Genomic DNA, 12,824 nt, shown 5'->3' on the forward strand with positions numbered 1-12,824 from the left:
GTTACTGTGCCCGCACTGTGTTCCCTGCCTCCAGCAGGCAGAGCGATTCTGACCAAGTGGCCGTCAGAGCGTCTCAGCCTCCCTGGCCCTGGGTCAGAGGGGCTCACACCACACAAGTCTGGCCTTTCTCTCGGTGATCATTTTCCCCGCGATTCGGTCATTCAGGATTTGAGCTGGGTGTGCTCAGTGGGGCGGCTGCTGTGTGCATTCCTGGGAGAGGAGAAGGCAGACGCTGCACTGTGTATTGATCAGGCTTGTGTTTGGTCTGCAGTCTCTAACTAGACCTGAGGTTTTCTCATTGTTCAGCTGTGCTGTGGGCGATGGAAATTGGAATCTTGACCCAAGTTCAGCCTTGAACCAGTAGAATTGTGCCTCTTGCAGACCTTGTTCCCCTGCCAGGAGACGCAGCCGGTGGGTGTTTGGCACTGGTAGAAACAATAAGAGCTTTTCGAAAGTGCGTTTCTTGGCCCTCCAAGGCTACCAAGCATCGCCTCAGGGCCTTCAGAACCCCATCCGTGACCATCGGAGGCCTCCGGCTTTCATATTTCACAGACGGGGGAACCTGCCTCTGAGGCAGTGGGGCCCACTTTGGAAGAATTCTAATCCGCTGACACTTCCTTTGTACTGAATCTGCCTTCTTATAGCTATCTCCCACTGATCCTCATTTTCGTCTCTTGAGCTATAAAAAAAATATCTTTCTGATGTCAAAACCTAAGACTGTCTCTTCCTTTAGTATTCTTCCTCTCTAGGCTAAATTGTACCTTTTTATCAACTGTTTCTCACTCAACTTGACTTTCAGGCCTGGACACTCTCAAAACTATACACACAGACTGAGTTTCCTGATGATCAGACTAATGAGAAAGGCTGAAAAATTTGTCATCCATGCAGCGGCCTCGCTAGGGGGGGAATGTCGAACCTTCAAGTGTTGTAAAATGATGTGAAAACAATGTCATACCTCCTTCTGAGGACAAGATAACCAGATTCTCATCCTTCAGATATGGACCCAACAAATGCTTATTGATCATCTACTAGCTATCAGACATCAGCGCCACCTCATTTGATTATTTGATTATAATGTCACTTCTCGGTGCTGAGTCACATTATTCCAGCTTGGCAGATAATTACTAACCCTCGCTAAGTCAAGCCCAAGGTTTTACAGATGAAAGGGACAAGGCAGAACAGTAGGGGTGAAATCTGAGTGACTGCAAATGCATTGCTTCTGCCAGTAAATCTCCCCAGTAGCCACAAGATATGTGCAAGGTGCAGAATAGGAATTGAAGTTCAATAACAGGATAATATTAACTCTTTGGAGCCAGACAGCTGGGTTAGATCCTGGCTGTACCACTTACAGCTGTGTGACTTTCCACACATGACCTGAGAAGATAGTTATAAAGGATTAAAGGACTAATACTCATAAAATCCTTAAAACAATGACTGGCACATGGCAAGCACTCAGTAAATATAAGTTACCATCATGCTTAGCTTTATTTCTGGCACAACTGAATTTTCTATTACTGCTCTGGCTCTCTCTCCACTTCCTCTTCCACTGACAAGGACCCTGTGATGACCTGGCCCTCCCAGATGACCCAGGATCATCCCCCATCTCTCAAACAAGCAGCACCTTTGACTTCCTCTTGGTCACGTAGTCTCGCATAGTCACGGTTCCAGAATCGGGACATGGGCATCTGTAGGGAAGGAGTCATTATTCTGCCTTCCACAGAGAACACAGCAGCACTGCTGAGCTCCCGCTCCAAGCACAGCCCCGAGGACCCACACAAGTGTAGTCTGCCTACCCAGTAACGCGCGATTGGGACAGAAAAGGGCCAGAGAGCTGGATGGCTCTGTCAGACACCCACTGGTGTCGCCTGTCCTTCCCCCACCCTGCACCCCCCCCCCCCGGGCCACTGTGGGTGTTGGGTCCTTCCTGCCCCTCCAGTCAGGTTAGTCACTACCCTCCCTCAGGGAGATCAGGGCTGGGGGGGATGTCCTCCAATTATCCATAAGCAGAGAGAGAAGTGGGGTGAGGGCCTTTCCTCTGGAAAGCTGAGGAAAAACTAAGCATGTGTCTCTGGCACACATAAACGTAAGAGGAAAATAAATGAAACTTTCTTTTAAAGTTACGAGTAGGCTTGCTTGTTACTTGGGTTGGTTTAAGAAAGTTTTCTTAACCACCCCTCCCCCACACGTTGCACATCTGGGTGGCAGGCTCTGTGTGGCCCCTCATCCAGAGCGGTGAGGAGTCCATGTCTGGGTCACGGGCTGCCAGGGAGGACCCACCCTGAAATGAATACGTGTGAAAGACCTACTGTCCTTTGTTACTGATGGGGATTCAGGAAGAGAAATACTTAAGCTGCATGGGCAAGTGCAGCTCTCAGCTCTGTCCCATCTGACAGCGGTTATCTCGCGGGCACTGGGAGCATTATTCTCTTTCCTTCCTTCCTTTCCTTTTTTCTTTGCTTTCCTTTTTTTTTTTTTTCTTTCCTTCCCTCCCTCCCCTGCTTTCTTTCCCCCTCGCAGAGCAAGGGACCTGATGGCTAAGCCACTGTCTGGGACCTGCAGTTTTGATGTGGGCCAACAAACTATAGATATATTGTTCTTCTAAGGTGCAGCTCAGCCCTGAAGAGAAAGCACTGGCCCCCACAGCAGGGTGGCTGCTTGGAGACTGCTCAGCTTAGAGTCCTTCCAGGAGTGAACTAACCTGGTCAGAGGAGCAAAGAAATTCTGTAACTAGGTCAAAGTTGGCACATCCTCACCACCAACGTCCCTTTCACCCACCAGCTCCCCTCACGAACACCCCACTGTCCCTCACACATTTCATTTTTTCATAAAAAATCACAGAACTATGTTACCATGTGAGGTAATAAAAACATGCCTTCCGGCCATCACATGACCATTTTATTCCTGGTTAGCCAGCTGGTCATAACATCTCTGGGCTGATTGGGAGTTTTAACCAGTGGTAAAACAGGCACAAAACGCAACACGTGACGAGTTAGTGCCACTCGTGAGCGGGTGAGGCGGCTCAGCTTCCCCCACTGCTCTGCTCTGGGCTGTGACCCTTCTCTCTGCAGGGAGCGGCCTTCCACGGAGAGAGTGCTGTGGGCGTTTATGATCCTACATTTATGTACCACCTTCTCCCGAAATGCTCCTTCTGTAAACAGTTTAATTGAGAAAGCAAAGGATACAGTTCTCAGTGGAGGCGAGGGAATTTTAGGTGGGCGGAATGCAATTACCCAGGCAGCACCTTGCCAGTCTGCCAACCCAGAAATAGGCAAGTGTGTGTGTTGGTGGCATTTAATTTGTCTCTCTGTTGTGTCTTGGGTCTATTGACTATTTAGTTTTGATTGAGGTTGGCCATGTGACAAATTTGATTTTTTTCTTTTGCTTTATATAAACTACTTGTTAAAAATCAAAAGGTCCTTAAAGGCATCTAGATATGCAGTCGAGATGTCTCTTCCAACTTAGACTGAAATTGGGGCAAATTTTCAGAGTCCTGTCCAAAGGTCTGAAGCACATGGCATCTTCTCACTTTAGGCAAGCTATTAGTCTCATGCTTGATTCCTCTCCTTCCTGTTCTCCCTGTCCCCATCTTTCTGCGGGGACCACCTAAGAACTGCATAATAATAAGGCAGAAAACTTTCGTTCGGTCTTGGTTCAGTGTAGCTGGTCTCCCTGAGTTTTTAAATAAATAGAAAACCAAGACATAGAGACCTGTAGTCTGCATGCTATTTCTTTATTATCTGTCCCAAGATGGGCCCAGGGAGCTACCTAGCCTCGTCCACCTTTCCCATCACCTCCAAGCCCAGGCCTCCTCTGGGATCCTATGACTTAGGTGTCTGTAATGAATTCTCTCTCCAGCTCACTGTTCACCATCAAAATTGTGACTTATCCACACAAGCACGGAGTCTGACTTTAACCCCCTCTTCCTCAGACCCGTCTGAGACAGGGAGGATGTGAGAAGTCACCCATGAAGCATGAGATGAGCCGGCTCTAATGTCATCCAGCTCCTTGTCCCTCTTGACACTGAGTGAGACTCTAGCTAGAAGTTGGTGACTGATGAGTCTGCTTCCTGCTGCTTTGATTTCTCTGGATGAGAGAGCAGCGGGCAGCCTCGTGGCCAGCGGTGCCTGCCGTGGCCTTTGTGGGAAGAGAGGCCTCATGGAGTAGCACGTGGGCTCCCCTCTGGAACTTCATGTGAGATAGAAGAGGGTCATTCAACAGGAAAACACCATTGGTTGTGTACTCATCAGTAATTGAAGGTGTTTAGACTAAAGGGGAGAAAGTCTTATCCAATTTTTTGTTGTTTTATGAAATATATGCTGTATAGGCTCAGCTCCATCTGTACCCAATAATGGAGGACCTAAAAATCCCCAAGTGGTGTCAGATACAATGCCAAGTTCATTACATGGCTTACTTTACTTAATCCTCATGCCTTTTAAGTTGGGTTTTGTGTGTTTTTTGTTTTGTTTTTCTCCACTTAAAAAAAATGAAGGAGCAGAAGCCTGGGAAGAGCAGGAAACCGTTTGAGTCCAAAGCACTCAGTTCTCACTACAACCCCACTTTGCCTCCAGTGTTGTTTTTAGAAGAGGATGATGAAATTGTAGTGTTTGTTACTTATTTAGAGCTATAGGCTCATTTTTCATTATCTCTGGGGTCAAGCTAGGGCACTTTTTCCTGTGGTCCTCAGGGATGCCCATGCTAACCAACCTCATAGATTAGACCAGTGATGGCGAACCTTTTGAGCTCGGCGTGTCAGCATTTTGAAAAACCCTAACTTAACTCTGGTGCCGTGTCACATATAGAAATTTTTTGATATTTGCAACCATAGTAAAACAGAGATTTGTATTTTTGATATTTATTTTATATATTTAAATGCCATTTAACAAAGAAAAATCAACCAAAAAAAAATGAGTTCGCCATCACTGGATTAGACGGAGGGCACAGAGGATTAGAGACTAATGAGGTCTGAAAAGTTTAAGCTGCAGAGACTAAGGTAATAAGACCCTGTCAGAGGTTTGTGTTTCCAGCAATGACATTGAATACTCCACAACAGCATCCTAACTACAGCTCCATAAAACTTTAGGAATGTAGGGTGTCCCTTCCTGATAAGCGGCTTCTCCAGGTGATTGCTCTCAGTGCTTTGGCACCCATACTTCTCCATCATTGGTGCGTGTGACAACTGAGACTGGGGGCCTTTCTGACAATAGCAGCAGCTCCCACATGTTTGTCAGACGAGTACCAGAATATCCTCACCCAGTCACCCATTAGCTCCCTTCCACACCTCATCCCAGTTTGCTTCCTGTTCATGTTCTGTGCTGTGCAGGAGTATCCCATCTTCTCACTGGGTTCCTTCCCACTCCTTTCCCTTCTCTCAGATCTAAATGAGGAGTCTGACAGAGGTAAAGAACAGAGCCTGAACTATGTAAGAGTTTTCTGACAGTCATTGTATACCTGCACTGGAGTCCTTTTTTAGCTACATTTCATCAAAACAAAAACAGATTTTCATGAAGGCATGTTAAGGTCCTTTGCAATGCAAGCAGTTGATCCAATTCTCTTTATCCAAGATTGTTAGAAAGTCTCCCATGCTTGCTGGTTGCATAGTATATATTTCCATCCTTTTACTTTCAACCCATTTGTGCCTTTGAATCTAAAGTGTGTCTCCTGTAGACGGCATAGACAGAGCTGGTTTTGGGTTTTCTTTTGTTTTTTTTAAATACCTGAGGATATTTTTTTTATTGATTTTAGAGAGGAAAAGGAGAGAGAGAGAGAGAGAGAGAGAGAGAGAGAGAGAGAGAGAGAGAGAGACACATCGATCGGTTGCCTCCCAAACACACCCCAACCACGGATCAAATCAACAACCTTTTGGTGCGTGGGATGACATTCCAATCAACCAAGCCACCCAGCCAGGACTAGTTTTTATTTTTTTAACCCAATCTGACAATCCCTGCCTTCTGGTTGGATTGTTTAATTCGTTTACATTTAGTGTTGTTATTGATATGGTTGCATTTACATGTTGCCTTTGTACTTTTTGTTTTCTGTATGTCACATGTCTTTTTGTTCCTCTATTTCACCTTTATGGCTTTATTTTTCATTAAGTAAATATTTTCTAATATAATACTTTAATTTTTTTCAATATTTTCAAATTTTACTTTCTTAGTGGTTTCCCTAGGACTTACAACAGACACCATAACTTACAGAATCTACTTCAGATTTATGCTCACTCCATGCCAGTAAAATACAGAAATCTCCTTCAGAACTCTCTCCTCCTCCCCTTGTGCTATTATTTATACACACATTACATCTGTATGCTCCAAACCCAGCAATGTATTGTCATAAATATTATTCCATAAAATCTGCTATCTTTTAAAGAAACTGAAAGAAGAAAGGGGAGCAAGTATATATCAACAGAGTTTGTTTGTAACCCTCTTATCTATCATTTTTGGTTCTCTTCGTTTCTTTTTGATTAACCGTCCGGCATAATTTCCTTACTCCAGTGTTGTCCTCACAACCGCCTTTGTGCTTTTATTGTCAAATATATTACATTTCCATATGTTACAGCCCCAACCAATGCAATTTTAGACAATTGATTTTTAAATCAGTTAAGAGAAGACAAGAGGAAAAATGCAATTACACTGTCTTTTATAATTGCATAATTACTTCATCAGTGTTTTTTGGGCTTGTTTGTTTGGGGGTTTTGTTTTTTGGGTTTTTTTGGTGTGTATATGTGTGTGTACTGTAATTACTGTCTGGAATCATTTGCTTTCAGCCCAAAGAATTTGCTTTAGTGTTTCCTGTAAGACACATCTACTAGCCACAAATTCTGTTTTTGTTCATTTAGGAATGTCATTGTTTCTCCTTTGGTTTTGGAAGATAGTTTTGCTGGATATAAGATTCTCAATTCATAGATTTTTCTTTTTAGCACTTGGAATATGCCTTCCTGCAACCTTTTGCTTCACTGTTTGTTCTGAGAAGTCAGCTGTTAATCTTATTGGAACTCCCTTATACATAAGGAGTCATTTTTTTTCTCTTGCTGATTTCAAGATTTTTATCCTTAGCTTTCAGCATTTTCACTATCACATGTCTAGGGATAGGTCTCTTTGTTTAATTCTATTTGTAGTTTGTTGACTTTTTTATATGTATAAATTAATGTTTTTTATCAAAATTAGGGACTTTTTGGTCATTGTCTCTTTGAATATTTTTTCTGTCGTTTTCTCTTCTTTTGGTACTCCCATTACATGTATGTTAGTGTGATTAATGGTGTGCCACATCTCTGAGGCTCAGTCTTCTGCCTGCTCAAATCAACTGTTGAGTCCCACAGTGAATTTTTCATTTCTGTAGTTAACTTTTCAGTTCCAGAATGTCCTTTTTGTTCATTTTAGTAATTTCCATCTCTATTATTTGATGAAACATGATCAGCACACATTTTTTAATTCTTTTTTTAATATATTTTTATTGATTTCAGAGATGAAGGGAGAGGGGAGAGATAGAGACATCAGTGATGAGAGAGAATCATTGACCAGCTGCCTCCTGCATGTCTCTCACTGAGGATCAAGCCCGCAACCTGGGCATGTGCCCTGACTGGGAATTGAACCATGACCCTCCTGGTTCATAGGTCAATGCTCAACCACTGAGCCACACCAGCTGGATCATTTTTTTTCTTTAAGCCTGGTTTCCTTTAGTTCTTTGAACATATTTATAGTAGTTGCCTGGTGTCTTTGTCTAAGTACAGTATCTAAACCCTCTCAAACAGTTTCTGTCACCTGTGTTCTTGCTGTGTCTAGATCACACTTTCTTGTTTCTTTGCACTTCCCATAATTGTTTAAAACTGGACATTTTAGGTAATATAACAATTCTGGACACTGATCTTTCTCACTCTATTTCCCCACCCCCAGACCCAATTTATTCTTGTTTGCTTATTTGCTTAGTGACTTAGCTAGACTAGTTCAAGGAGACCTATTCTACTACTGAATGTGCCTGCTGTCACTCCTCACGGGACACAGCTTTGGGTTGTAACATTCTTATGTTTCCTTTTTTTAAATGGCATGACTCTTCCAAATGGCTCTCTGACTGCCTCTCTGCCCAATTTCCCTTCTGTGGGTTGGTTTCTATTGTTATCACATCCAGCCGTTAGCCTCCACTAATTTCTAGTTGTTTGGCCCTGGTCATAAAATGCACCTGCAGCCTGATTCAGTTCCGGTCAGACCCCTGCACAGGGAGCCTCTTCAAGGCCATTGCTTGCAGCTTGCTCTGACCCCAGGAGGACTCTTCTTAGCTGCCTCTGTCTCTGGTTCTCTCTGTTAAGCCCCCAGCTGGCCTCTCACTGCTGTTATGGAGCTGTGACTCTCCTCTTAATGGCTCACCACCAAGATTTCTATTGTTGTCAACAGCACCTTAGGCTTTCATGCCAATATAAATTTGAAATCTTAAAATGCACAATTTCTTAGAAAGCTGTGACTCAATAAAACTAATTCAAGAGGAAAAATAAAAGTTGAATAATCCTCTTTATTAGAGGAATATAATCAATATTTTAAAGCCATACCATCATGAAATATCAAGTCAAGATCATTTTTACTGGCAAGTTCTACCAAACATTTAAATTATATGTATTCAATCTTTTTAAAAAAAATTCTTTATTGTTTGAAAGTATCACATATGTCTCCTTACGTATTCAGTCTTATACTGTCTCTTCCAGAGAATGGAAAAATGAGGACATTCTCCCAGTCATTTGTTAGCGAAACTAAGGACAGTACAAAAAGGTCAAATAAAGGTCGATCTTATTCATACACATAGATGAAAAATATCCTAAACAAGGTATTATCAATAACAAAGCCAAGGAAGTATTGCTAGTTTTGTAAGGTTTAATACTGTTTTGGGGTTGTAAAAGAAAAGGTCCACAGTTTTAAGAGTTCCTTACGAAATTACGTAGAAGTGAAATGTTATAAGGTCTGAGATTTGCTTTAAAATACACTTCGATTTGGGGGTTGAGTTGGCTCTCAGCTATTCTAGGATGTGGAGATGAGTTTATGCGAGTTTGTACTGCTGTTGTCTCTGCTTTTGTCTGTATTTGAAAAGATTTATAATATCAATGGACTAGAAACATTGGTTTGATTCTATGTAATTTACTTTTTAAAAGAGAAAGAAAAGATACACACATAATGAGGTGTCAGAAGCCAGTGTCGTACATGGACAGAAATATGACAAGATGGGGAATTCAACTTTTAGACATTTGCTCTGGCCTCACTCAAAAGGGATCCCAAGCCAGGCGCACTGCAAGCAGTGTTGGGTGGCCTGGGAGGCAGAGCAGGGCGTCTCCTGCCGGCAGGAACATCCAGGGTGAGGAGGAAGTTCCTGCCGGGCCAGATGGAAAGAAAGCTCCATACTCACAGCGATTTCACAGCTAGAAACAGACCACAGGTTTCATTTAGCTGTGGTTCAGGATTGAGTTTAGCCTCTGTCTTCATCAACAGGATAAAGATGATTTGTGTGAAAAGTCAGCAGATTGTAAATCTATGCAAATGAAAGATAGTTGAAATGCTATTTACAGAAGCAGTTATCCATTCCAGAATTTCTATTTTGTTCATTTTGTAATTTTTATCTCTAGTATTTGATGAAATGTTATCATTATACCTTTATTTAATTCTTTAAGCACAGTTTCATTTCGTGTTTTTTTAACATATTTATAATAGCTGCTTTATAATAGCTATAAAAAGGATAGAGAGTACAACTACTTTGGAAAATAGTTTGGTGTTGCTACAAAAAGATTTCTCATCTGACCCAGCAATCCCAGTCCTATGTGTATACAAAAGAGAACTGAAAACATGTCTACACAAAAAGTTGTACACAATACTTATAGCAGCATTATTCCCAATAGCCCAAACGTGGAAGCAACCAAAATGCCCACAGCTGGTGAAAGGATAAGCAAAGTGTGGTGTTTCCATACAATGGAATATTATTGAGCAATAAAAAGGGAGAAAGCATTGACACAGGCTACTACATGGATGAGCCTTGGAAGCATTTTGATAAGTGAAAATAGTCACAAAAGGTCACATATTTTAAGATTCCATTTATATGAAATGTTAATAGGCAAACCCATAGAGAAAGTAGATCAGTGATTTCCAGCGCTAGAAGGGTATGGGTTTCTTTTGGGAGTAATAAAAATGTTCTAGCCCAGCCAGTGTGCTCAATGGTTGACCATCAACCATGCACCAAGAGGTTGCCAGTTCAATTCCTGGTCGGGTCACATGCCCAGCCCAGGTTGCAGGTGTGCAGGAGGCAGCCAATTGATATTTTCCCCTCTCATCAATGTTTCTCTCTCTTTCCCTCTCCTCTCCTATCTCTGTAAAAATCAACTTTTTTAAATGTTCTAAAATTAGATAGTGGTGCTGGTTGTTCATTCTGTAAATATACTAAAAACCACTGAACTCTATACTTTAAAGGGGTAATTGTATGGTATGTGAATTATATTCCAATAAAGCTGTCATTTAAAAGAGATGGGGGGGGGGTCTGGTCGGGAAGCTCAGTTGGTTAGATCATCATCCCAATATACCAAGGTTGTGGGTTCGATCCCCAGTCCAAGCACATACAAGAATCAACCAGTGAATACATAAATAAGTAGAACAACAAATCGTTGGCTCTTTCTCTCTCTCTCTCTCTCTCTCTCTCTCTCTCTCTTTCCTCTTTCTTCTCCCTTCTTTCCCTCCCTCCCCCCTCTTCTCTCTAAAATCAATTTTAGAAATAAATAAATAATAAAAAGAGGTATGGGGGGGCGGGGAATGGGGGAGAAAGGGGAAGGAGAGCTTGGAGCAAAATGGTTTTCTCTCCTGTACTCCACCCTGTTTATTACCACTGCCACCAGGGTCCTGGAGTCTTCTGTCATACTCAAGAAGATGTGATTTTTATTTTTCAAAACTTCATTGAGAAAGTGCCCACTCTGCAGCAGAAACAATAAGGAAGCCAAGCGTTACCATTTTACTCCTCCACTTCTTCATTTGTTAACCTGAGGAGGAGGCTTAGAGGACTGGGGCCTTTAAAAATTGATGGACTGGAAATTAGGACACAAGAGGACTACCCATCTCTCAGGCCCCCTCTTCTCGAATTTTCCTCAACCAGCAATGAGGGTATTCACTGCACTGGCCAAATAGAGCTATGATCATTGTTTATTAATCACCAAATCTAATGGTCAAAGGTGCCACAAATACAGTCCCCTGTGTTCTCCCCACCCAATACACAAGCATGACTCCCTGGCTCCCCTTGCTGTGCGGACAGCTGACTTAACCGGGCCAGTTGGCTCTCACTCACCTTGTGCTCTCTCCCCCCATTTTCCCATCCTCCTGTTGCTTTTCAGTGGCTGCTTCAACTCCCAACTCCACTGCTGGTGCGGCCATGAACTCTTTGACCTCTCTCGGGACTCTGCAAGGACTGGCGGGAGCCACAGTTGGACTGAATAATATTAATGCACTCGCAGGTACCATAAACAGTGAGTATTTGCTGCTCTGGTGGACAGCCTTCCCCCAAATTCTCCCCAGAAAACGGTCAGCCAGAAGTGACCTAAAAAGGATACGTAACAGGGAGAACTAATACTTGGGATGGAGGAGCACATGCTTTGATAGGCAGACGCTGTCTAGGTTCATTTTGCCACAAAACTCCCAACCTCTCACCACCACCACCCCCACCACCACCCCCATTCCTTCTAATATGCAGTGGATGCGTATCCATCCATACATTTCTGGGGTTGACAGACATGTGTAGGTTTCAAGGGTTTGGTTGGGTTTGGGATTTGTTCTGTTCTTCTGAGAGGCAGTGTGCTAATAATAGAAAAATTGATGAACCAGAAATCGGGACGCACGGGTCCCGCTCCAAATCTGGTAGCAATTACTTGCAGGATCTTAGGCAAATCACTGCCCTGCTCTGAGCTTCATTTTCCCATTTGACAATCGAAAGTTCTGGATCAGATGATCTGAAAGGTGCCCTCCAGCTCTAAACCCCAAAGATTCCTGCCAGTTATGTAGAGGGGAAGCGGGGCCTTGGAACGAAGGAAGTCCAGCTGAGCGGAGCGGAGCCGCTGCATGCGAACGTGGTCTGGAGTCTTTATGAAGCCTCACGGGCTGGTTACTGAGCAGTGCAGCTCCCAAGGGCTGTTGTTCTCCCCCCACAGGTTGAGGCAGACTCTTACAGAATCACAGTTCTGAGCCGGAGAGACTCACCCACGAACTCTGGTCTCTGTGCTAAGGAGCTTATCCACGCTGGCACTTCAGACCTGGGGGCACAGTACCCACCCGCAGATCCGCACATTGCAGGCTCATGCTTGGCGTTGGCTCCTGCCCTGGGGAACAGCCCTGAGCCCACAGAGGGGCACCCTGTTTGTCTTTCCCTCAGTCTGGTCCCCGCTGGGTGCCTGAGAGCAGCCACGCCCAGCAGTTCCGTGACAGCCCAAAGATCCCGATTTGGGGATCTGGTTACCCACCGTGCAGCCCAAGCAGAAAGTTGCCCTGTTTTAAGCCATGATTCAGTAAGTGGACTGTTTTTAAAGGGTGATCGGGCAGTACAATTTTGTTAAAAAGGCAAGAAATAAAAATGCCAGTGAGTCTATACTTTCAAAGCTCAAAAAGAATACCTTGCAATTTATTTGGTGAAAAGGGGACCCAGAACTCATCCAAATGAAGGCTGTTATAATCCCGATAAGAAAATTAATCATATATTTAGAGGTAGGAAATATTCAGGTTTTAGTAACTCATTTTACTCAGATGCTCTGGGAAAGACAAACGAAAACATGAACTGAGTTTTATCTGACCAGGGGCCAAAAATGGAAGAAATGAGAAACATGTTTC

At 43.3% G+C, this 12,824-nt stretch overlaps 1 protein-coding gene across 17 annotated transcripts in view; it reads left to right on the forward strand.

Annotated features, from left to right (window-relative positions):
* CELF2 (CUGBP Elav-like family member 2) overlaps nucleotides 1-12,824 on the forward strand; it is a 557,821-nt gene that overhangs the window by 525,614 nt on the left and 19,383 nt on the right. For 9 of the 17 annotated variants that reach the window (XM_059664044.1, XM_059663936.1, XM_059663928.1 and 6 more), the window contains one exon: nucleotides 11,342-11,473. In XM_059664044.1, coding sequence (XP_059520027.1) covers nucleotides 11,342-11,473 — 132 coding nt within the window. The remainder of the gene's footprint in view (nucleotides 1-11,341; nucleotides 11,474-12,824) is intronic. The other 8 variants (XM_059664060.1, XM_059663945.1, XM_059663965.1 and 5 more) reach the window with 1 other exon arrangement.

This window comes from Myotis daubentonii, chromosome 1 (assembly GCF_963259705.1).
Source record: "Myotis daubentonii chromosome 1, mMyoDau2.1, whole genome shotgun sequence".
In the NCBI taxonomy this organism is placed as follows: domain Eukaryota; kingdom Metazoa; phylum Chordata; class Mammalia; order Chiroptera; family Vespertilionidae; genus Myotis; species Myotis daubentonii.